Consider the following 26,666-nt stretch of genomic DNA (forward strand, 5'->3'; position numbering starts at 1 on the left):
CCACCACTTGGTCGACGGACCAATTAGTTGGACTGGTTGATGGTGATTTAGAACCAGCTAAAACACATTTAAGACTCAGAATCCTCTACTCTCTTCATTGAAAAACCACAAACTGGGGATTTCTGTTAATTAATTCTTTGTTTATCTAAATTTTGTTTGCAATTATTAGCATTTTGGTTAATCAAAGCACAAATCGCATGACATTTATATTTACCTATTCTTGCTATTTGGATTTTTCCTAATTCATTTGGCTCTGCATAACCGAATTTAGCCGTTAAATTGTCCAAATAAAGCAGGCCAAAGCTCAAAGTCCAAAAGTTCTTTGCTCAGCACGTTACAGTCCCAAAGATCTCCAAAGGATCAGAAATCGTGCAAGCATCTGTCATCGCCTGTGGGGTCGATAGGGGATTGCGGTCATCGAGTAAGAAGGCAGCATTCTACTCCTCCCTATTCTACTACCCTTTTTATAATGAAATTCGGGATAACATGAAACATTTTTAGGCTAAAAAGGCCGATGATTGGCTCATTGGAAACGTCCGATGTTCACGTTATTGAGGTTCTCATGGATTTTGCTGGTTCACTTCCTCTGTCCATATTGCCCTTATGCAACAAAGTAAAAGTTTTGCTTGTATGTCCCAATTGTTCATTTAGACCAGATTTTACTGACTGAAGTTTGGCAGTCCTCCATGTTCCTGTCCTTGACCAGGAACACTGTGACTTCGCGCTCACAAGACGGTGGCCACTTCCGAACTCCATTTTGGACGCCATATTTTGGTAGGCCCAAATGCCAACTTAAGCGAAACAAACACAAAAGAGTAATTAATACAAAGAAATGAAGATTCTAATGTCAAACCCTCACTAATCCCTTTATGTATTAGTATTTTCCTAGCTTATAGCGACATTTAAAGCTATAATACTCACCCTTATGGTCCAAAACGGGAACGCAAACATCACAGAAGCAACATATATCATGTGATATCCTATTACCACATGCACTACTATTAATATGCGTACATAATTTAGTTATTAGAGTTATTTTGCCATGCAAATAGCAATAAGTCCCACATGTAATTGGTGTATGCAAATGGTTGATTTAGTATAACACAGCAACCAGTTAGTCAAATTATAATATAAGTAGGTTATATAATTAGTATTTTCATGCAAAATAGAGGAGGTATGCAACATTTTGCTTTACCTTGTCCATCCCCAGCATAGAGCTTCCACTTGGCAGTAGATGGTCCAAGGCCTGGCTCTGATAGCTGTCAATGGCCTCTGTTGGTTACTGTCCTTATGGGGCAGAGATTTCCTTGGGTTGGGGACAGATGTCTGATTCAAGAGGTACAATAAGCCACATCACTTTGTTGTCCACGGTGATACTGTCTGCCAACAGCGATGCATTTGTGAGCAAGTTAAAGTTAGGCACTTCACCGAAGCGGTCCACAGATGAGGAGGAGGGTTCCCCATGGATTGGTCCAGTGACTCAGGAGAGTTTAGACAGAGGGATTTAACTGAGTTTAGCAAGGCATGAAATTGGCAAGTGCCCCTGCATAACAGGTCCTTTATCCATGTTCTCTCACCTAAGCAAGGAAGTCCATCAAGCTATTTATTAGTCTACCCTGGCTTCTGACTGGAGGAGGGTTGTTTTAATGTGGTCCTTTCTGCAGGGTCATCTCCAAACTTTTTGCCTTCACATTCCTGTTTTCTGAACCCATTTTTGTTGGGTTTTAGAACTCTGTACACTTTACCACTGCTAGTCAGTGATAAAGGGCTTGTGCTTTCTCCTTTAGACATGGTAACATTTGTTAAACCCAATTGGCACATTTAATTTACTCGTAAGTCCCTAGTAAAATGGTAACACATGTGTCCAGGGTGTATAATTGAAATGCTACCAGTGAGCCTAAGGAACTGATTGTGACACCCACTTAAGTTGCCTTTTAAACATGTATCAGGCTTGCCATTGCAGCCTATGTGTGCAGTTTTAAACTGTCATTTCGGCCTGGCAAAACAATGTATTTCAATACATATAAGTCACCCCTAGTGTTGGAAGGCGGATCCCGGGGAGGTTGCGGAATACATTCCCGACCACCCGGGGGTCCACTTTTCCCAGAGTTAGGCCGAGCAAGAGCGGGGAGGCCCTTCCTGGAAGGGTCTCGTACCTAGGATCGCACACGCTGCACTCACTCTCTTCGGATAGAGGGACACCACACAGGAGTTCTTTACGAGATAATACTCTTTATCGTTGGTTGTCAGGGATCTTTATGATCCGGACGGCAGGTGCAGAATTAGTGCCACAAGCGGCAGCGATCTCGTGATGCGAGGTAAGGGGTAGCGGGACAGTCTTTGAATCAGTGTCTCTGCGGAGTATCCGGCGCCCAGCTCTCAATCCTTGAGCTGAGGGATGTTGCTTCTTTCGGCGGTCTCTGCCGATTCTCTTGGAGGAGCGGGCCGCGAGTCACTCAGCAGGCACCGGAGGTTCGTAGTTTGGGGAGCCGCGACGGCGTCAGCAGGGCTCAGATGGTTCAGAGTTCGGGGAGCCGCGACAGCGTCAGCAGGGCTCAGATGGTTCAGACTTCGGGGAGCCGCGACAGCGTCAGCAGGGCTCAGATGGTTCAGAGTTCGTGGAGCCGCGACAGCGTCAGCAGGGCTCAGGTTGTTCAGAGTTCGGGGAGCCGCGACAGCGTCAGCAGGGCTCAGATGGTTCAGAGTTCTTCAGTTCGGGGAGCGATCGAGCCGCGACCAGGTCAACAGGCTCTCGTCAATCCAGGTCTTCTCTGCCTCCCGTCCCTTCAGCACCCCTTGTTATACTTCCCCTCCTCTTTGAAGTCCGGAGTCCTTGCGGAGAGGGGTCTGGTGCCTGGGGGCGGTGTGTCGGGATTTCCTGTCGCTCGGCCCTTTGATCTGTTCAGGTGGGTCTGGGAGGGACTCCAGACACCCAGCAGGCGAGGCGGCTGCTCACCGGGGGCCTGGTGGTCGATCGAAACCTCCCTCGGGGAAGAGACCAGAGGTGTGACAGGGTCGGCGCCTCTCGGTCTGGTTTGGGGGGTTTCACTCTCCCTCGGCTGGGCATGCATGTAGGGGATCTGGCCGGCCCTCGGGATGTTGGGCCATGGGGGCCGGAAGTCTGTAACATCGAGGATCGGTGCGGTTGCAGGGTAGCTTGCTGGTCGGGAGGGCCCACGCCACGAGGCCGGTCTCACATGTGCCCCCCCCAGCTGAAAGGCGGGGATAACTACCCATCCACTTGGGGGTTCTCCTCGCTGAAGCGGAAGAATCGGGACAGGCCGTCCGCGTTGGCGTGGTCCATCCCGGGGCGATGTTCTACAGTAAAATCCATCCCCTGGAGGGAGATGGACCAGCGTAGCAGCTTGGGGTTTTCCCCTCGCATCTGCATCAACCACTGCAAGGGTCGGTGATCGGTTTGTACTCGGAAGTGTGTTCCGAACAGGTAGTGCCGTAGCTTTTTGAGGGCCCAGACTACTGCGAAGGTCTCTCTTTGAATAGTGCTCCACCGCTGTTCTCGGGGCAGCAACCTTCGGCTGATGAAGGCTATGGGCTGATCTATGCCTTTGTCGTCGAAATGTGAGAGGACTGCCCCGATGCCGTGTTCCGAGGCGTCCGTCTGGACCACAAACTCCTGGGTGTAGTCGGGGGCTTTAAGCACTGGAGCCGTACACATAGCGGTTTTTAGGGCGTCAAATGCTTTCTGGCAGGGGGGAGTCCATTGTACTTTCTTGGGGTGTCTTTTGGAGGTCAGCTCTGTGAGGGGGCCTGCGATGCTGCCATAGTTCTTAATAAACCTCCGGTAGTAACCGGTGAGGCCCAGGAAGGCCCGGACTTCCGTTTGGGTCGTGGGGGGTTCCCAGGACAAGATGGCGTCGATCTTTGGCTGGAGGGGGGCGACCTGTCCGCTTCCCACCTGGTGCCCCAGATAGGTTACGGAGCCGTGCCCAATTTGACATTTGCTGGCTTTGATGGTGAGTCCGGCCTGGCGCAGAGCCAGCAGGACTTGTCGGAGGTGCTGGAGGTGCTCGGTCCATTGGGAGCTGAATACTGCTATATCGTCGAGGTACGCCGTGCTGAACCCCTCTAGTCCGAACAGGACCCTGTTCACCAGCCGCTGGAAGGTGGCCGGGGCATTCTTCATTCCAAACGGCATCACCCTAAAGCGGCAGTGCCCATCCGGGGTGGAGAAGGCGGAGCGCTCCTTGGCGCCCTCGGTGAGGGCAATCTGCCAGTATCCACAGGTTAGGTCGAAGGTGCTGAGGTAGCGAGCGGCCCCGAGGCGGTCAATGAGCTCGTCTGCGCGGGGGACAGGGTGAGCGTCTGCTCGGGTGACCGCTTTGAGTCCTCGGTAGTCCACGAAAAACCTCAGCTCGGGGGCGATACCCGGGGTAGTCGCTTTCGGAACCAGGACTACCGGGCTGGCCCAGGGGCTGTCGGAGGGTTCAATCACCCCGAGGGCCAGCATCTTTGCTACCTCGGTCTGGATGCAGGTTCGGACCCGATCAGGGACCCGGTAGGTCCGGTGTCTCACGGGCGGGCTGTCGCCGGTGTTTACGTCGTGGACACACCAGTTGGTGACCCCAGGGGTTAGGGAGAAGAGGTCCGCGAACTGCCTTAGTAGCTGGCGGCAGTCGTCGGACTGTTGGGCTGTGAGGGCGGTTGATAATCTCACCCCCTCCACGGAACCATCGGTCTCTTTCGCCCCCAGGGGGTCTGGAAGGGGCTCGGTGTCTTCTTCGGCCCCATCGTCGGTGGCCAGGAGTAAACTCAACTCCGTCCTTACAAAGTGGGGTTTGAGGCGGTTCACGTGGAGAACCCGGAGGGGGTTCCGCGGGGACTGCACATCAATAAGATAGGTGACTTGGCTCTTCCGCTCGACCACCTTGAAGGGTCCAGTCCATTTATCTTGGAGAGCGCAGGGTTTCACCGGGGCCATGACCCAGACTTGCTGGCCCGGCGGAAACTCGACCAGCGTAGCATTCTGGTCATACCAGCGCTTCATCTCTTCCTGGCTAGCCTCGAGGTTCGCCTCTGCGAGTTCTCGGAATTTCCTGGTCTGGTTGCGGAGCGCCGAGATGTATCGGAACACATCCGGAGGGGTCCCCCGGAGAGTCGTTTCCCAACCCTCCTTGACCAGGCTCAGGGGTCCCCGGACGGGGTGTCCATATAGCAGTTCGAATGGGCTGAACCCCAGGGATTTTTGTGGAACCTCCCGGTAGGCGAACAGGAGGCATGGGAGGAGGACGTCCCATCGCCGGCGTAGAGGTTCTTCGAGGCCCATGATCATTCCTTTCAGTGTCCTGTTAAAGCGCTCGACTAGGCCATTCTCTTGGGGGTGGTACGGGGTGGTGAACTTGTACGATACTCCGCACTGCTGCCAGAGGGACCTCATGTATCTGGAGATAAAGTTCGTACCCCGATCACTCACGACTTCATGGGGGAACCCCACGCGGGAGAAGATCCCCATCAAGGCCCGGCCCACCACGGGGGCCGTCACGGTGTGGAGGGGGATGGCTTCGGGGTAGCGGGTGGCATGGTCCACCAGGACGAGGATGAACCGGTGGCCCTGGGCGGTCTTGGGGTCCAGCGGTCCCACGATGTTGATTCCTACCCGCTCAAAAGGAGTACTGATGACGGGGAAGGGTTGTAGCGGAGCCTTGTGCTTCCCCCCACTCTTTCCGCTGGCCTGGCACGTGAGGCAGGACTTGCAGTGGGCCTCCACATTCGCTCGCATCTTGGGCCAATAGAAGTGGGTGACGAGTCGCTGGTAGGTCTTATCTTGGCCTAAGTGTCCGACCAGGGGTACATCATGGGCCAGGCCCAGGAGGAGACTTCGTAAGCGCCGGGGTACCACCAGTACTCGGGCCGATCCCAACTCGGCCGACTTCTGTTTGCTGTACAGGAGGCCGTTTTCCCAGTATACCCAGTGGTTGCCGGTCCGGTCGCCTGCTGCTTGGGCCTCGGCCTGTTGTCGGGGTCCAATGAGGGACGGGCAGGTGGATTGTTCTTGGCAGAATTCTTCTCGGGAGGGACCTCCTTCGCAGTGCCACTGGGCCATTTCCGGCAGGTCCAGAAGCTCGGTTAGGGGTTCGGGGTCGGGAGGCACGGACCCCTCGTCGGGAACGGTTGCTTCGTCCGGAAGGGGGTCGTTGGCCCCTGGTGGCGCATTCTGGACCTCGGGGATGGTGGCGGTGCTCAGCAGCATGGCCTCCCCCCCCTCGGAGGAAGGCACTCTGAGAGTCATCGAGCGCGTGGTGGCGCATACCCATTCGGGTAGGCCCATCATCTCGAGATGGGCTCTTCGTTCCACTTGTCCCACGGAGAATTCTCCAGGTCGTTGCCCAGGAGGCAGTCCACGGGCTGGGAGGTTCGGACCGCCACTTTTAACTTGCCAGTGACTCCCCCCCATTCGAAGGGAACTAGGACCATCCGGCAGAGGCTCTCGGAATTGTCTGATGATACGACGGGACAAAAGGCGCCGGGCAGGATCTGACCTTCGGAGACCAGGTGACAATGAACCGCCGTGACACTTGCCCCCGCGTCCCGGAAGCCCTCGACGCGGTGACCGTTGACCGTCACCTGCTGTCGGTACTTCTTCGTGTTGGCGGGTAGGGACGTTCCGGGGACCATCTCCCGGTCCCCTAGGGGGACCAAGGCCATGGCGGCTGGTTCCCATTCTTCGGAGTCTTCCATCTCTTCCCCCAGGGCTACGGAGGCCATTTGTCGAGCCGGCGGGGTGGTTGTGGCGGTTCGCTGGTACATGGGACATTGAGGGTCGCTGGCGTAGTGTCCGGTCTGTTGGCAGCGGAAACAGGTGATCCTCACTCGGGGCCCCGGCCTCCCCGGTGGCCCGGTGCTGGCCGGAGGTGAAGCTGGAAAGGGTGGAGGTTGTCCCCTGGGGGGGCTAGGGGGGATCCCCCCGGGAGTTCCCTTGGCCGGCCTTGATTCCCTCCGCCCCTCTGGCGGGGGGTCCCTGACTGTGGCGGCCGTAGTCTCCCACGGGACCCCGGGAGGCCCGGGTGTTGACCCACCGGTCAGCCTCGACGGCCAGTTTTCGAGGGTCTGTGAGTTTGCTGTTCAGGAGGTGCTGGCGCAGTTCTACAAAGCAATTAGCAGACAAGTGTTCCCATGCGATTAGGTCGAACAGCTCCTCAAAGGTGGAGACCTTGCTGCCCTTGATCCACCCGTCCAAGGCCCGGCTGTAAAAGTTCACGTACTCCACCCAGGTGGTACCGGGTACATTTCAGGGGTGAGCCCATATCTGGCTACTAGGGCCTCTTTCATGTGACTGTAGGAGTTCATCACCGTGGAGGGCAGGTCCAGCAGGGTATCTCTCCCCTCGCTCAGGAACCGGCCCCACAGTCCAGCCCCCCAGTTTTTCTGCGGGACTCGGTGGGAGGTCATGGCGACTTCGTAGGCTTTGAACCATTGCTGGATATCGTCGTTCTTATAGTATTCCTTCACCACATCCTTGGGGATGTGGACCTTTGGTTCCACGGTGGAGGAGATCGGTTGGGTTTCCGAGGGTCTGGCCTCCGCCTTCTTAGCCTTGAGCTCGATCTCTTTCAGGCTACGTTCGTGCTCCAGTTGGAGTTTTCTTTCTTCGTGTTCTCTTTGTCGTTTCTTTTCCTCAAGTTCTCCTTGTAGGCGTAACTGTTCTACCGCCAGCTTTTTTTCGGCCAGTTTTAGTTCTCCTTCGATTTTTAATCTGGCTAGTTCTAGTTCGTGGTTGCGACCTCTCTCTCGGTCCACTAGTTCCTCTGGGGATAGGCCCCCCTCGGGGGCGCCGTTCCTCCCCGGGGTGCTTCGTGGTTCGTTAGGAGGCTCTCCTTCTGTTTGTGTCCGGGGAGTCCCCGCCTCGACCCAGGTTTTTAATGCTCCCTGGAAGTCCTCTTTCGTGCTTAGTCCAGTGGTAGTGATTCCCAGGTCTTTGCAAAATTGTTTCAGTTCTCGGTGCGTATAAGATTCCAACTGGTCCTCTCGGAATGTCGTGCTCGGGTCGGTGCCTGCGGCACCTAGGGAGGTTTCTCCTTCCATTTCTTCTTGGTAGTGCGTTAGCCGTCTACTGCACGATCTCTAGGTGTTGGCTCGGATCCCGTCGCCTGCCACCAAATGTTGGAAGGCGGATCCCGGGGAGGTTGCGGAATACGTTCCCGACCACCCGGGGGTCCACCTTTCCCAGAGTTAGGCCGAGCAAGAGTGGGGAGGCCCTTCCTGGAAGGATCTCGTACCTAGGATCGCACACGCTGCACTCACTCTCTTCGGATAGAGGGACACCACACAGGAGTTCTTTACGAGATAATACTCTTTATCGTTGGTTGTCAGGGATCTTTATGATCCGGAAGGCAGGCGCAGAATTAGTGCCACAAGCGGCAGCGATCTCGTGATGCGAGGTAAGGGGTAGCGGGACAGTCTTTGAATCAGTGTCTCTGCGGAGTATCCGGCGCCCAGCTCTCAATCCTCGAGCTGAGGGGATGTTGCTTCTTTCGGCGGTCTCTGCCGATTCTCTTGGAGGAGCGGGCCGCGAGTCACTCAGCAGGCACCGGGGGTTCGTAGTTCGGGGAGCCGCGACGGCGTCAGCAGGGCTCAGATGGTTCAGAGTTCGGGGAGCCGCGACAGCGTCAGCAGGGCTCAGATGGTTCAGACTTCGGGGAGCCGCGACAGCGTCAGCAGGGCTCAGATGGTTCAGAGTTCGTGGAGCCGCGACAGCGTCAGCAGGGCTCAGGTGGTTCAGAGTTCGGGGAGCCGTGACAGCGTCAGCAGGGCTCAGATGGTTCAGAGTTCTTCCGTACGGGGAGCGATCGAGCCGCGACCAGGTCAGCAGGCTCTCGTCAATCCAGGTCTTCTCTGCCTCCCGTCCCTTCAGCACCCCTTGTTATACTTCCCCTCCTCTTTGAAGTCCGGAGTCCTCGCGGAGAGGGGTCTGGTGCCTGGGGGCGGTGTGTCGGGATTTCCTGTCGCTCGGCCCTTTGATCTGTTCAGGTGGGTCTGGGAGGCACTCCAAACACCCAGCAGGCGAGGCGGCCGCTCACCGGGGGCCTGGTGGTCGATCGAAACCTCCCTCGGGGAAGAGACCAGAGGTGTGACAGGGTCGGCGCCTCTCGGTCTGGTTTGGGGGGTTTCGCTCTCCCTCGGCTGGGCATGCGTGTAAGGGATCTGGCCGGCCCTCGGGATGTTGGGCCATGGGGGCCGGAAGTCTGTAACATCGAGGATCGGTGCGGTTGCAGGGTAGCTTGCTGGTCGGGAGGGCCCACGCCACGAGGCCGGTCTCACACCTAGGGTATGCTGTAAATAGTCCATAGGGAAGGGTGCAGTGCAATTAAAATGTTGGACATTTAATTTTAACTTTTACTTTTCTTGGTAGTGAAAAACTAGTGTGAGACCTACCTCTCGCATAGGACAACATTGGGTTCACTTATTTCATGTAATAAGTGATAACTTTCAATTGGGATCAGTTAGGAATAACAAGCTTGGTGTCTTTGTAATTTAAAACCGTCTTTGAGAGTAAAGTCGAATTTTAAGTCATAATTAAGGAAAATGCCACATGGAGAAAGTTGGCATTTTCTTGTCCTATCCGTGTGGTGCCTGCAGCCAGTTTCCTGGGTCTTTCGACTAGGATAGCTGGCAGTTGGTCTTTGTTTATTGCTCCTAGACAGTAAGACAAATAGAGAATAAGGATGGGCTGTCTCTGACTTGATGACGGGAAGGAGCTGAAAGGCTTTGCCCAACACATTCACAAAGGGTTTTGAAACTAATCTTTAGTGTCCCAGACAAGCTGCGGTCAGGGCTGAGAGGTAGGAAATTCCAAACATCTCTGGAGGGTGGAAACCTCCAGAACCTTCTCTTGCTTCAGAGTGGGAACCAGGTATAAAACACCCTCGGAGCCAACTCTTCATTATACCTCTGGACCTGTGGAAGACTCAGAAGGATTGCTGTGCTGCTCTTCAAGAAGTACTGCTACTCTGCTGCTCTGTTGCCTGGCTGCCCTGCTCCCATCTGCCTGAGTGAAAGGATTGGATATGCATCCTCATCAAAGCTTTAGGCACAGAAAAGACTCCAACCAACTTGAACCCAGCAATTGAACTATGTTGTGAGTCTGAGTCTTACACACAAAGTGGTGCCACCCCAATCCTTGGCCCTTGGAAGTGGACCTGAAGGGGTTCTACCAGCCCAGTTGTGGTCCTGTGAGCAGAACCGATGCAGCACAATGCATCTCCTCACAGCCGTATCGGAACCACCGCAGCGCAACACATCCCAAACGCCGGATCTTGCATCACAGCCCACAGTCTCCTCTGAACCACGGCTTGTTGCAGGGATTCTGCTCATGCACAGAACTATGCACAGGAAACCAGGACCTCAGTGAATTGTGGTGTACTCACCTCAGTACCCAGAACCCCTATCCGACTAGCATCAGTATCTCATTTGTTCTCCGTATCATCTCGAAGCTACCAATGATTAGACAACCCAGAACAAGCGACTTAGAGTACTCTCAGGAATGGTGGGAATCAGAAACACCTTTTCGTTATTATTCTCATATCAGTCCACAACAAGAGTAATCAGAGACACGGTAAAGTTCAAAATGTTTATTTTTAACTACGTGCTCTAAGGTGCAGTACTTTGGCTAATATAAGCAGGCAAATGATTAAAAATAAAACCATCAATACCATAAAAAATGAAGGGAGAAATCATATTAAAAATGATAGTGGAAAACAAGTCCAACAATACTTTGTGAACCACCGCCCCTTGGCTAGTAAACTAGTTTTAAAAACTAATAGAAGGTCTCTTAGGTTTGAGTGGGGAACCCCATACCTCAAAGATCAGCTTAGGTGAATCACATCACAGGATCAGCTCTGCTCTCTGTGTCTGGAAAGGTTTTCTCCAAGTGTCTGAAATCATGCATGCAAATGCAATATTAAAGGCATCCGAATTTCAGATATTTGCAGCTGTGTGCGTTTTGTGTCTAGAGCGTGGGCCGATCAACCTGAATTCAACAGCATACATTGTTATTTGACCTTGACGGCTTCTGCACACAGTGTTCAGACTAAGGTCACGGTGCACGTCTAGGGATGTGAACAACAGACCGTTCTCATGTGAAGAAAAAGAAAGCAAGCAGTTTTACGTGTAATAACAGCTACCTGTAGTGTCGTGTGCAAAAGCAGCAAAGTGGCAAGATGGCGTTTAGCTTCTTAAACGCTTATGCTAACATAGCACTGTGTGTACATAAAACCCCGTCCTCACTACACCCTCAGAATAGGAAAGCAATGTAGGAACGCAGAGTTCAAGTTCGAGCGAGACAGAACCAAGTTCATGTATTGCCAAGCCATATTGTTGGTAGTAAAAGTTTGGAAAATTTGTTGGGAAAAGAAAAAAATTAAAACATCTCTCAGGGGCGTTATACAGCCCAAAGTGGATTAAAAAAGAGAAAAACAAAAAATCGGGATTAGGACGTGCGGAAGATGGACAACTGCCAATTTAATTCATCAATGTGTAGGCACAATAGTTGCAACTGCCTCCAAGAGGAAGTCATTATAATGTTCAGTAAAAGAGTCAGCCATCCAGTCAAGTAAAGTAAATGAACATACATGTTCTTCGATAACCGGAGCCTCTAGCGCCATCAGAGGACAACCTGCGTGTTCTTCAAGATAATTTCTCGCCAAGAAGTCATATGCTGCCGCATATATATCCCAATTCCCTAGGACTCCGTGCGCCGCTCCACATGCCATAATCCCGATACCAGAACTGTCCAACTCATGAGCCACTAAGGGACTCATTAGTCGATGTTAATCCGGGGCAGGAGACGCCATGTTCGACAGGCACAAATCCAGAGCCCATTCGAATGGACAATCTAGGCAATGGAAAACAGTTTGCACACAAGTAAAGTATGAGAACCGGAAGGATAATCCATAGGCTACGCTCAAAGTGGCCAGTGGTAATGTTCCATAATATTCAAGCATCCGGTTGCGCAGTTGAAGCAGCCGGTGCAGGTTGTCGTGTGATACATATCGTGTAGCCATTGCGGAGCAAGCAAACCAACAGCAGCACACCAGCAGTCAAAGCGAGAATCTACGGAAGCCCGCCGAAGACGTATCACACCAAATATTGTTTGGAAAGAGGTCACAAGGCCGGAGCCCACAACTTTGAAAAAATGCTCCAAGCCAGTTGCTGACGAAGCATTGAAGATAGTATGAATCAGAGCACCGAAATGAACAGGGGAGATCGGTATGCAAAAGCGCATGCACCTCGGTGCGGGTGTTTGCTACGTGAAGGACAAATGTTTCACAGGAGGAAGTCAGGGCGACTTCTTTTTGAGACAATAGAGCCCTTATTCTGCTCATCTTGTTGAACTCTGCTTTCAAGGTTGGGATGGAAGGCCAGATGGATACATCCAGTCTCCCATGCATGGGTGGGAAAAGGACATTTTTACAACAGACTACGCGTTGTGAGACAGTTACAATGTACAGAATCCCCATTAGCATCCCGCAGCATGCCTCATTATTTAAAAGCAAATAACTACCGTTAGCTAATAACGTAAAAGTTGGTGTAATTGCTGGCACAGGATTTCCCTTCAGAATGCAAGCTAAATTCGGTGCGTGAATGTTGCATGTGCCATACAATTGTATGTTCCTACAGACTACTGAGTGATCAGGTGTGGAAGTGCATTCCTCTCCTTTTAAATAAACCTCTTTACCCTCTCTCAGGTAAATGGGAGTGACCAAACTTCATGCAGGAAAGCGGTACCCAATGGTTCGTACCTGCCTAAGGCATAGTGTTTGTGTTATAATCTTATATGTATTGTGTAGTTGGTATCTCCCTACACCCCTTCCCCAACCAGAAAGTGGTATGTTCCGAGGGAGCTCACCTTAGAATGTTCAGGTGAGCTCCAGTCAGTTTGAGAGCGGATGGTCACGAATAAAGACTCTAAACTTCAACTGGTGTGCAGTATCTTATTTACAACACTGGCGACGAGGATCCCCCATAAATGTACCCATCTCTCCATGGACTAAACTAGCTATAGACATTGTGGGTCCTATGGACATACTGGGGACACAGAAAAGATTCATGTTTGTGTTGGTGGATTACACTTCCCATTGGGTGAATTGTAAATTTACAGAGTCCACCACAACTTCCAATCTCATTGCGTTTCTAAAAAACATCTTCGTGTACGAAGGAATCCCCGCTATCCTGGTAACGGACAATGGTGTGCAGTTCGTCTCTGATAACATGAGAGAGTTTTTGGAAGAACACAATATAAAGCATGAGAGGACTGCTCTCTATTGTCCAAAAGCCAATGGGTTAGTGGAGAGGGTAAATCGGATGATCAAAGAGCAAATACAACTGGCCATCACCAATGGGTTGAATGTGGAAGAAGAGTTGAGAGAAGCCTTATGGGCATATCACACCACGCCCAATGGGGTAACAGGAATATCCCCGTTTGTGTTTCTCAGAGGAAGGGAACCCAGCACCAAGATGAACCCAAGGTGGTTGGGGGGAGGAAGAAGAGTTGTACCAGACTTAGGTCGTGTGGAGAGACGTCTAGAGTCTCATCAACAGAAGTACAAAGCTTGGTACGATGGGAAACATGGAGCTAAAGAGGTAGAGATAAAACCCAACTCCCAAGTGTGGGTCAGGAAACCGGGTAGGGTGCAACAGGGAACGAGCAAATTCGGAGCACCTCAAACAGTGGTAAGCACAAGTAAGAGTGTTGTTCGCCTGGACAACGGACAGACATGGAGCAAAGACAGAGTTGTAAACACTGAATGAATTTCGTGTCCCTATGTTTTGTAATCCCTTCAAGGGGAGATGTGTTATAATCTTATATGTATTGTGTAGTTGGTATCTCCCTACACCCCTTCCCCAACCAGAAAGTGGTATGTTCCGAGGGAGCTCACCTTAGAATGTTCAGGTGAGCTCCAGTCAGTTTGAGAGCGGATGGTCACGAATAAAGACTCTAAACTTCAACTGGTGTGCAGTATCTTATTTACAACACTTTCATACATGAACTGAACTTAAACAATGGAAATGGTAAAGTGATCAATCCATGGATAAGCCACACAGCTGAGTTAGATTCGGCCACAAAGAATGGTAAAGGTTCCAACTTTTCAATATGCAATAACGAGTATGTCGCATCTTTCATGGTCATGAACTGTTGTTTAGCAGTCAATTTAAACGGCAGGAATAAAGATGATGTGTTCATGTAGTCCCAGGGGAACTTTCCCAGCCTTCAATGTTTGTAAAGTCCATGCAAACTGCATTATAGAACGCAATTGATTTTGACCATGGTATAAAACAGACATATCATCCTGTACAATATCCACAACAGATGAAAAAATATTATCTAACGTGTAAATTCTGGAAGAAAGAGTGTTAAAGCTATTATCAATGACAGCTAGCACCTTTTCTAATTTGGCCTGATCAATAGACCTTAATGTAGAAACAGCTTCCATTTGAAATAATTTCCAAACTTCGTTGTAAACAGCACACACCCATCTTTTGGACCTGCCACCCACCGGGCCTTTAACAAAATCATTCAAATCTACCTTGTCATTCAATTTGGATAAATTAAGTTTAACAGATGCCAAGGTGGAATGTTGCAGCCAGGTCTGACATAACTTCCCTACAGAATCGGTAGTAACAGAATGGGAAGATTCAAATCGGGGGTGCACCTTAACCTGTGTATAGCCGGGGTACAGACCCAGAAAACGATGTTGACAGGAATCTGAACTTTTCTGCCATATTAACCATCCTTTAGGATCTAAGTTAGAAATGTTGAAGGATGTATTAGTAATGAAAGACTGTAATTCATCAAGGGGGGACAATTCTGTGTGATTATCCCAATTTTGATATGCGCCCAGATTAGGGATAGTAGGGGAATTCAGTTTTTTTTAAGTGGCCAATCCAAAGCAGGTGGTTTGAAAAATGGTAGAATTCAAAAACACCATGTAGTTTGGGATAAGGCACGCACAATGCAGAGCTTCTGTACCTTGTACCTGCCAAACTTTAGAACCGCAAACAGATTTAAGATCAATGGTATCTTTCCACAGCTCATAGCCCCCTATAGCTAATTCATCCATAAAGTAGTTGGAATACAATAATTTAGTGTGGGTCAATCTAACCTTGGATGCTGACTCAGCAGCCATTTTAAAATAAAAGGCTTCAGGTTCAGATATACTGAAATCAGTAAAATATGTAAATTTTTTCACCAGAGTTTTGGAGCTGCCTTCAATTGCTGCTGGACAATGTTCCCATTGTGTATAATTGACGAAATTTCTAAACGTATTTGCTTTATGTAGGAAATGACTGCCATAGTGTTGGTAGCAAAACAACTCTCCATAATTTGCTGTGTCTACAAATCTTCAGCATCAAAAGCAGCATAATATTTCAAATCAGAAAAAAGAGCCTCTACGGCTTGGACATCCCAATCATCAGAGCATATCTTTTGTTTCACAACAACCCCCATAGAAACACGCAGTACATTGGGGACATTTATCACCTCTGTGGGACCATGAATTTGAAATTTGACAGCATCCCATACAATCCCATCTAACACAGGCCAGGCAGTAATATTAACAAAAGTCTGGTCTATCTTCATGATGTGTGACGAAGAGTGGGGTGCCAAAGTTCCATCAATTAATCTAATTGCAGATCTTTCGGTAAAATAGTGGCCATTTACTATCGAAAAAATACAACCACAAATCCAAATGACATAAACAAAAAAGTAGTTATGAGCAGCAGCCAAATGTAAGTCCAAGGGGGAATTAAAAAATGTCTTTTAAACCAAATTTTCGATGGGGCGTTCGAAGTTATAGAGTTAGTGTCGAATGAAAAACGTGACTGGTCAACTGTACTTGGTTGTAAACCAGTCAACGACCCATCTATGGGATAAGTATACTCAGTATGTTCAACAGGACCACCAGCCGGTGGAGTCAATAAAGGATTAGTAACTGTATGCATCTCGATGGCAACGTCAGGCCTGATAGTATTTGCCGGAGCCAAAACAGAATTTCTTAGCATTGCTGGACACGAGACCACTGGAGTCTTACTAAGAAGAATCGGCCACTCGTTGTAGTTTGACATTGTCAATGGAGATGTACCTGTTATCCTTGCGACCAGGAAGTGGAGGTAAAATGACTGTTCTTGTACCCTGCACGCCAAGCATTGGAACCGGTGCACGATAAGAGGGGCCAAACTCCTTAATGTTCTCCACCTTCTCACGGAGCAGGTCACCAACTCGAGGTAGCCAGCCGGCTACTGGAATCTGAAGTGCAACATCAGTTGTGGAGGGCAAGTGTTCCTTTGCAAGACTGTCTCTGGTCTCTTGTAGATTCTGTAATACAGCAGAATGATCATCTACGTCAAAGAGTGCGGCCGACGCCGCCATGTCTAGACCATCAAGGTCCGGCACAAACATCTTTATGCCAAAGAGCATTTCGTATTTGGTCCGCCCACCCAGAGACCTTCTAGGGAGATTATTAAGTGCACATTGAACGCTATACAAAGGGGCCAACCAGTTCCGGCCAGTACCTAAAACCTTAGCTGTCAGGGATTGCTTTGAGTCACGGTTAATTCATTTTACAACGCTATTGCCCTCAGGGCAGTATGAAGACGAAAATTTGACTTGGACCCCCAAAGATCTCATGGCATCCTTGTACGCCTTAGAGGCGAACGCTGGACCCTGGTCAGAATGAAAGGTACCACATGCAAAAATTCCCACAAACACACGCAAATGCCTGATGACAGTTCGAGCATCAGCACTCCGTTTTGGCCAGACCCATAGAAAACGTGTGCACGAATCCACTGCAACTAAGATGTACTTATACGCAGTATCAGAGGAGAAAGGACCGCAGTGATCTAAATAAACACACTCAAGTGGTTTATTAGATATGTACAACTGTGTTTGAGGTGGACGCGCAGCAGTCAAAGGTTTAATCTGCTGGCAAATGTCACAATTAAGGACATAAGCACGAGTCTGTTTATACAATCCGCGCCACCAGTAACGTTGTTGTAAGATAGTAACAGTCGCAGAAATGCTGGCATGAGCAGAAGCCATACCTTCGTGAGCGGCTGCTATCAAGGAAAGTCTGCAGTCCGCGTTAAGAATCAATCTGTCACCAACGTCGTTAATTCTCATATAGGGAACTTTATCAGGACTTAAATGATAAGAGTATTTAGAAGGGAAACCCCGAGGGTAATTATCACCCTTCTCTGTAGCAGCAATAGCTGCCAAGATGTCATTATCAATCTTACTTTTGGATCTTGTAACTGCTGCTACTAGATATGTTGCCACTGCTGTTTTCGCTGCCTCGTCAGCTAAACTGTTGCCAACAGTGTGGACACCTACGCGTTGGTGCCCAAGAGTATGAATTACATTCAGGAGCGGCAGACGTTGCTTAAGTTCTGCGACTCAAACCCAAAGCATTTTATGCTTGACTGTCCTACCCTTGGAATCACGATACTCATTTTGAGACCAAAAGAATAAATTGTCGTTGTAATACTGAACACAGTATAGGAGTAGTCACACGAGGATCAGCAAACTCTAGTGCAAGCACCAGAGCCCGAAGCTCTGCCAACTGGGCGGTACAATCACCTAATGTCTGCGTGTGCACGACATCAGATTTGAATTCACCATTCACGAAAGTACCAGCCACTATTGCGCAGGCTGCTGAATAAGCATGCTTAGAATTCGTCGCCGGTTGCGCCGAACTGTCAGTGTAAATGATACAATGGTAATCCTCAAGCTGGCGCAAGGACAGAGGAGCTGGATGAACAAATTCATACTGCAATTACTCCTGAGTCTGCAATGAGGCATCAAAGATGTAAGTGACATCCGGAGATGTCAAAGAAGTGGCCCATTGTATCCAACACAGATGCAAAGCTTTAGAATTTGGTACACTGGTTACTGCCTCTGGGGCAAGATACGGTGTGACAACCAACATGCGTTTCCTTTGCGACAACGCTCTCTCTTTCAGAATCGCCATCTGCACTGCAGTCAAAACTTTTTCGACAGTGGAAAAGCGCATTTCAGCCGAAGTGTACAGGTGTGACTTGTAAGCAATAGTGACTGTGTCGCCTTCATTGAACGTTAAGTATGTGAAACCCACTGTGCCAGGCACAATTCTTATTACCAGGTTTTTGTGGTTATGACGCGTCTGTAAGTATTTAGAAGCAAGAAGATCAGCCTGCAAAGATTGCAGGATAGCTGAATGTTCTGGCAGCCAGCTCGATTTGGAAAAAGTTGGTTGTACCAAGGCATATAGTGGCTTGATACGCTGGGCATAATCGGGAATGTAAGTACGGCCGAAATTCAAAAAACCCAGCAAAGATTGTAGTTTTTTCAGAGTTGTTGGAGCACGCAAACATGCGCACTTTTCCAGGAAGTGTGGTGCTAAACCTAGACCTTCGTTGTTGAGTTCATAGACCAAAAACAACACTGTATATACTGCAATGTGTGATTTTGCACAGTTAAATTTGTAACCGAAGTCCGCAAACATAACAATGATGCGGTCAACGCGACACAGATGCGGCCATAGTTCGTCGTCTGTGAGATAGATATCATCAACATACGAGTACGCATCAGGGTCAATGCTCTCTAACATAGAGACTACACGTGTGGCAAAGACACCTGGACTGTTTTTGTAGCCCATGGCTAATCTTTTAAATTATTTCTGTTTGCCGCCAGAAGTAAAGGCTGTCCACTGGAGATGTGAAGTGTGGTCTTAAACCTTTTTCTCACAATACTATCAACGAGGGCTGAACTGTGGGTATTCTGTACCGCACAGGTCCGACAATAAGAGTTCAAATGCCGATAATCCCAAACTAAGTGGTACGACCCATCAGGTTTGGTTACAGTGAAAGGAGTATTATTACTGAGTGACACACATGTTTCAATTACACCTTGATATTCCAATGGTTCAAGGATTTCTGCGATGTGAGATCTGGCCTCGCGGAGCATCGGATATTGGGGTTGTGGCTGTGGCATAGACGTAATGGAATCTCATGGCTCGGTGATAATTTATCCTGCCCGACCTGAGTATGGTCCAACGCCGGAGCAAGCACCTGTGCCCACTCTTCTGCAAAGTTCTGAGCTTGCTCCTTCGGCACAGTGTGCGCAAAAGATGGGAGGATTACCTCCTCCCCTCTAGGAGCTGTCAAAACAAAAGCTGGGGGCCAGTCTGCCTCTGCTAACAGAATGTCATATGTAGATGTCAGATTTTCCCAATAAATCCCTTTTATGGTACGTTGTATGTCACCTTGTATTAAAAGGACTATGTCATATAGTCTGTCAGGGGGAGCCACTATAGTGTCAGCAGTTTCTACGGTAATAAATGTGTCAGTTGCTGTCGCCTTCAGATATGGACGCAATGCTTGCTGCACTATTGTAACTTCCGTCGCGCTGTCTAGCAGCGTTAGTGCCCATTTCAGGTTCCGAAGCTGCGTTCTCACTATCTGTGGCATACCTCGCTTTTAGTGCAGCAACCTTCTTTTTCTGAAACGGGCGTTCTCCTCCACCGGACTGTGAGACCAATGTTTCCTGTGAAGAGGAGAACATTGTTCAGGAACCTGAAATCTATCAGGAGACCTAATTCTAGTGCGATCGCGCAATTCATAAGTGCGTTCAGTAGTCACTTGAACTGGTGATGCGGGACGAGACCCCTGTTTCTGTTGCTGCTTCCCCTGTTTCTTAGTTTTCCAATTTTGTTTAGGAAAAGCTGGACGGTCGTCTTTAGGAGGCGTAACCGTCTAAGTTTGCGGTTCCGCTATTGTTTTAGCAAAAGGCTTAAGCCCCAAACTATTGCGGCCAATGGTATTATATGCAATAATTTTCGGTAACTGTCGGGGTTTATCGACGTCGGTGACGAGGCGCAGTTCATTCGACACTTGAAAGTTAACCGCATCTCCCTTGACGTTAGCAAGGATGAGATCAGAAACTACGTCGAACACACCGACAAGCCTCATTCCTAACTCGACTGCCGCCTCCGGACCGTGTTGATCTTGAACACGCTTAATCACGGAGGGCAGTACAGTCATAGACAGTGTGCCGAAGCACTCGGAGTAGACTGCTGCAAACACTTTACCTCAGTTCTGACAATCATTAACCTCCGGGACCAAGTCTTTCTGCAAACTAATGGTAAGGATCCTGTGTTTTTCCACAGGAGTAGAATTTGGAAATACTGTTTCCAGCTGGTCAAATTTCTCAGCAAGCCAATAAGGCATATCGTCCTTATTCTGGGGGCGCTTGCCCATTACCGAATTAACCATGACGGGACTAATAGTGATCCCGGCCGGGCCAGATGGTTGCGCCGCAACCCCAGGTGCCCCCACCTGGACATTGTGAAAGACGTATTGCAATAAAGCCCTTTGTACCGTAATCAAAGCGGCATGGAGCTGACGTACGTCATCCAGCGGGGCTTGCAAATTACGTGGATGTGGTGTAAACCCGGCCAAGACTGACCAAGCGGACTATTCCCATGAGGCACAGGGTCTGACTGATTTGCATATGGCCATGTCGGAACTGGGTGGCGGAGTGAGCTAAAGAATGATGATGGATTAAACCCAGATCAGTTGACCGGGGGTGAGTGCTTGCAATGTTCAACACTCCGTCCATCATCCCCTTTGGTTTTTCCCTTGTTCGCCCTAAGTTGGCAGGGTATGCCCAGATGTGGGTCCCTTGCTCACTTTGCCACTGGATTCAAGCTAGCCTGGCTGAAGAGGTCTGTTACCCCGAAAACAGTCCCAGGATGCTTGTTTCCGGTCCAGGGAAGACATGGCTTGGCAGTTCGGGCTGGACTGTTTCCATGAGGCACAGGGTCAGACTGATTTGCATATGGCCATGTCTGAACTGGTGTGGCGGAGTGTGCTAAAGAATGATGATGGATTAAACCCAGATCAGTTGACCGGGGGTGAGTGCTTGCAATGTTCAACACTCCGTCCATCATCCTCTTTGGTTTTGCTTTGTTCGCCCTAAGTTGGCAGGGTATGCCCAGACATGGGTCCCTTGCTCACTTTGACACTGGATTCAAGCTAGCCTGGCTGAAGAGGGCTGTTAGCCCCGAAACCGGTCCCAGGATGCTTGTTTCCGGTCCAGGGAAGACATGGCTTGGCAGTTCAGGCTGGACTGTTCCCATGAGGCACAGGGTCAGACTGATTTGCATATGGCCATGTCTAAACTGGGTTGGCGAAGTGAGCTAAAGAATGATGATGTATTAAACCCAGATCAGTTGACTGGGGGTGAGTGCTTGCAATGTTCAACACTCCTTCCATCATCCCCTTTGGTTTTGCTTTATGCTTTTAGGCATTATTTTAACTTAAATCTTTAAGATTGTATTTCTCTGGTTCTACTGATTGGATTTTTGTCATTTTGATCTCAAGTAAGTTATTAAAGTAACTCAATGTTTCTAAATTAGTGTGGGATTTATTGTGTTGTGTTTTCACTTTATTACTGTTTGAAGTGCTGTATAAACACTTTACACATTGCCTCTAAGTTGAACCTGATTGCTTTAGTGCCAAGCTACCAGAGACTTAAGCACAGGTTGATTTGGGGTTTGCTTGTGATGTCACACTAACTGGAATTGTGGTTGCTGCTTGACTAGGGTTCCACCCCCCCCCCCACACATCCAGTAACCCAATTTCTCACAGCAGGAATCCTTAAGGAAACCTGCCCTCCACTTTACCATTGGAGATTGCAATAGTCCTTATTTGGCACACTGTGGTCAACCTCATAAAAACAAAACATATTATTGCATGACATTGTGGACCCTGTACTTATGTGGTAAGTTCACATACTTCCGGAACAAATTGACGTGAAAGGCACCCCCGAATGATCTCAAAGGAAACAAATGAGATATTTTTAGTAGTTAAACAATCTCCAAAGTGCATTGCAATTGCTACCCCTGAGTGAGCATTCATTAAATCGCACTTAAGGTTAGTTGGTTTCAAAGACGTGTATTTCTTGTCCAACAGCACAGATTGATATATACTTGTACTTTAGTTCCTGGATTTTGAGAAAATAAGCATTATTTGCTCCTCTTATGGGAACGGTACCATAATATATGTCATGTTAGAGTAATGTTGATACGTAATAGACTTTGGAAAAAACACACTTTTAACACAAGCCCCATGGTTTCCAACTTAGGAAATATAATAAAATAAATGGCAGGTTCATATCGTTGGGGACATGTAGGGCAGGTGTCTCTGACTGGCCAGACACTGTAGAACAGAACATGCAAAAACAGTCTTAGCCTAAGTGCGAGCAACAAATAATTGTAAGTCATCAATTATGTAAACAAGGAACTGTAAATAATTACCCAAAAGGGAGAGAACTATACACATTCCCAATCACAGATCACGTATACATTGTTCAGTCTAAATCAAAAGACCTGTGATGGTCCAGCATTATATCATTAAAATGTGCATACCCATAATTTATGCACGAATGTTGATTCTGAGGCACAATCCCTTTATAAATGGCTGAAGGGGCAGTGTGGTGTGTATATTGTAGTAGGAAAGTCCTATTTGGAGTACACCTTGCATATAGTGACAAAGTGCATAGACTTGTGCATATAGCAAAGTTATGCTATTAACACATTGAATCGTCCAACATGCATTGTTTCTCTTTATAGAGAGGAGAAAAAGAAAAAGAAGAAAGAAAAAAAGAGGTAAGGATTGCTATTTATTAAATTATTTGGCACTAGAATGGCCAGTGTCACGGACTAAAATGCTCTATCTAGATATCTTTCATGATTGTTTGGTTTTTTACAGTAAGGCTGAGAAAAAGGAAAAGAAAAAGGACAAAGATACGGAAAAGAAAAAGGACAAGGGAAAAGATAAGAAAAAAGATAAAGAAAAAGTTGGGAAGAAGGAGAACAACAAAGAGAAGGAAAAAGCAAAGGAGAAGGAAAAAGAAAAGGAGAAAGAGAAAGAAAAAGACAAAGATAAGAAAGAAGAGTAAGTTTCGAGTAGTGTGGGGATGATCAAAATCTAAATATGCTTCGTATGTTTGATTGAGAAAATTATTTGCTTATGATTTAGAAATGTTTTGGAAACTTTTCAATGCCAGATTGCTGTCAAGTCCTTCTTTCGGGAAACCAGTGTGTAAAAATCTCAGAGCACGTCGAAAATAAGTAAAAATATGTTGTGCTGCATTTCTCATGTAAAATCAAAATTCCTCATGCAATGATAAAAACTGAGAATAATCTTACCAAAGTTGATAAAATTCCCAAAGCCTTTCCTCCTACCCCCACCACAAAGTCATACGTCAATTTGGATGTTAAAAAATAAATTCCTGCCGTTATTTCATAAACCTTCACCAAACCTATGAAAAACATTAAAATAATCTGTCATTGTTTAAACTTTATAAAAGCAAGCATAATTCTACCCAAAAGTCCAACGTAAGCAACCAATCAAATTTATTTTAACAAGTAAATCTCCTAAATATGTTTTAGAACCTTTAAATAAATGAATCAGTGACAAAGCAGTAATAAAATGTACTTCTATAATTGTTTACCAAGCAACTCGGGCTTCTTAAGAAGTCATAAACACGTTTTATCATTTTAGGATTGGATGGACGTTTTCCTAGTCTATCTGCTCTCCAAGAATTGAATTACAGCACTTCCATCACAGCAGCACCATGTCCCTCAACAAAGGTATATCACATTAACCAGTACTACACATCTCCACAAACGCACCTGCATCATTCTCCCCAAAGAAGTTGCTGAAGGCCATTGCTTTTCAATTTAAACACATAGGTCCTGGTTACAAGACACCCTCTTTACAAGAGGCAAATCCTTCCCTATTGTTTCGGCTACAGCTTTGAAATTAATTGGGCATGTTTCACCGATCACTGCACGGTGTTGACATCAAGGAGGATTGAGTCCCACATTTTTTCAAATAAATTTGTGTCATTTAGTCACCATGCTGTGTTGGCTGCTACCATCTTGATCCTGATGATGACCCCTTTTAGTATGTATGACGATACATCGCAAACTAAAACAACGCGTGCTTTTACAACGCGATTTTTAGTTCACATGTACCGTCACAACGCATGTTTTTACAACGGATGCCATTAGTTCGCATTTCCTTTGAAATGCTTACTAAATGCCTTTACAAGGGACCCCATTTCCCCGCATGTATTTACAACGCAAAATAGCCCCCAAACACTAACACACTACCCTACATAACACACACTCCACAGCACTACCCTACAGTACAAAACAGTACACTACCCTAAAACAGTACTCCAAATACGACCCTACCCCTATGCACAGTCTGTCCCCTTTACATGAAACACTACCCTACACAACGACCCCCTGACACGACCCTAAACCCTAAAACAATACCATACACTACAACTCCCTGACACTACCCTAAGCCCTAAGCCCTAAAGCCTAAAACACTAGCATACACTACAACCCCCTGACACTACCCTAAGACCTAAGCCCTAAAGCCTAAAACACTAGCATACACTACAACCCCCTGACACTACCCTATATATTTTCACACAGAGAACTCTCATTTTGAGTCATTCTGTTTAAACCCTGCTTAATATCAACCCCTAAATTGTATATGTTGTAAATAAGCACTTGTGCACTTTATTCACAAATGTCACTTCGCACCGCACTGTTTTTTGGAGCAGCTACAATATGAACTTTCTGCTAAGGCTTTGCCACGTTGATTCATTGTGTATCCGATAAATTGTTATTCTGTAGTGTTCTGATACTCATTATTGTACGGTTGTCATTGGCCTAGGGAAGACGGGCTTTTTCCTCTCCCCAAGGGGATTACTGTTTTGTATAATAGACGGTTTACAAAAGAGTCGTTTTTCCCCCTGCATGTGCAGGGGTCAGATCTATGAGTAGGGTGGTATTTACTGCATTCGGCAGGTACCAGGGGCGTTAAATATCTCACCCTTCATTACAATTTGGCAGGTCAAACCTGCCAAAAGTTAACAGGTGAAAATTGTACGGTATTTAAAATATCTTGCAGATTTTTTTGCAATAAGTACCAACATTTAAATGCTATTCCCCAGAAATTAGTACTGCGTGCTGTTTATTGCATCCAATAAATAATGTAAACAAGGGTATATTTATTTATCTGGTGCAATGAAAGGCACCTGGATTTCGAAAACGTGGACTCTGGCCATTGTCTCTGGAACCTCTTCCACTTAGAGTCATGGCCTTACCAAATATCTTTTAACTGTTGAAGAATCTCTAAACGTATTACTCATATGTAACTTTCTGAAAGTAAACATACCCGTCGCAAATAGAGCTAAGAAGTATTATCATAGACACATTATAGGACCAACATCAGAAGAATCACCTCAGCCAAAATGTACTTCTCTGGACTGCCTCACAACCACACCTGTAACTTTGTTTTGACGTCTATGACCTATTCATGAAAATCCCACAGATTCAAGACACATGCTGAAAATATTGAGTTCCCTGGTGTGGAATGTTACAAATATTGCCATATGTTGTAAGTAAGTAGCTCCCAGGCAAGTCTGCATAAAACTGTGACTTACACCAGGTGGCATCTCACAATTAATTAGTTCGAGTATGTTTGTACATGTAACCGTTTCAACTAGGTGGCAGTTATAAAGGGCCAATTCCAAAAGTTAGGCGGTGTATTTTAGAACTCTTGTGACCCCTGGCTTTGAATACATCATACAGGCCCATTGATTTGTAAAAGGATTATCGAGTTTTGTTAGAGTCTGAATTTCAATAAGGGGTCAAGGTTAGGAGGTGTGACCCCTGAAACGAGCAGTTACCACCAGGAATTGAATGGTGCATAGCAGACTCATCACTTGGAAACTCAAAGATGCTTGCCAACATTACCCTGACATAGAGAAGAATAAACCTGGAAATCAGGAACATGGAAGGGTCAATCTGCCAAAGGCCTTGGTTGCATGACTTCCATGAACGTGAGTGAGAATGTTTGAGAGAGAAATTGTCATCCAGTAGAAATGCTAAATAGTGATACTGCCTCAACTCAACACATTGAGAGCAGGAATAAAACAAGGTCAAACTACTGATAGCTCAGAAGCATGTTCAGCGCAGACTCAAAGAAACCCCTAATGCAATATCTCACTGAGGTGATGTAGTATAGTAGGCACACACAAGTACATCGACTTGCAATATCACAAGGAATTGCTATTGCATGCATAGTAGTTCTGCAGCATTTCAAAGCAAGCCTGCTCAAAACAAAGGGCTGCATCACCTGAAGTGGCAAGGGCAGGATGCTCGTCGCCATGCCAACATCTTGAATGTAATGAGTAACAACACTGCTGCTGTTCATCTGTGAAAAACAGTAGACAGGTCCTTCTCCTTTGTTAGACAACACATTAGCTTCCAACCCTGTTGCTAATGTAATGAAGTAGAACTGATGAAAGTGAAGGGGCTATTAATGTTTGGTGGATGCATAACATCTGCCAACAATTGGTGAATGTTGGTGCTGTGGACTAATGCATCAACTGCAGGATTTCTGAGTTTGACCGTATTGTCATGGGTTCTAATCCCAGCTGGTCCACTCAGCTTTTTCATCCTTCTGAGGTCAATAAAATGAGTACTGTTGAGTTGGGTAACAATTAATTCTGTCATTTCAGTCAGCGCCAAGATACCCCCAGCTAGGGTGAACATGCAGTTTACAAATATAGATGTTATGCTATGTATGTT

At 47.5% G+C, this 26,666-nt stretch overlaps 1 protein-coding gene across 1 annotated transcript in view; it reads left to right on the top strand.

Annotated features, from left to right (window-relative positions):
- Positions 1–26,666, top strand: part of CNGA1 (cyclic nucleotide gated channel subunit alpha 1) — a 417,458-nt gene that overhangs the window by 313,576 nt on the left and 77,216 nt on the right. Inside the window, exons 4-5 of the mRNA XM_085643307.1 lie at positions 22,620–22,655; positions 22,759–22,944. Of these exons, the coding sequence (XP_085499433.1) occupies positions 22,620–22,655; positions 22,759–22,944 (222 nt within the window). The remainder of the gene's footprint in view (positions 1–22,619; positions 22,656–22,758; positions 22,945–26,666) is intronic.

The sequence above is a fragment of the Triturus cristatus genome, chromosome 2_2 (assembly GCF_964204655.1).
Source record: "Triturus cristatus chromosome 2_2, aTriCri1.1, whole genome shotgun sequence".
NCBI classification, from domain to species: domain Eukaryota; kingdom Metazoa; phylum Chordata; class Amphibia; order Caudata; family Salamandridae; genus Triturus; species Triturus cristatus.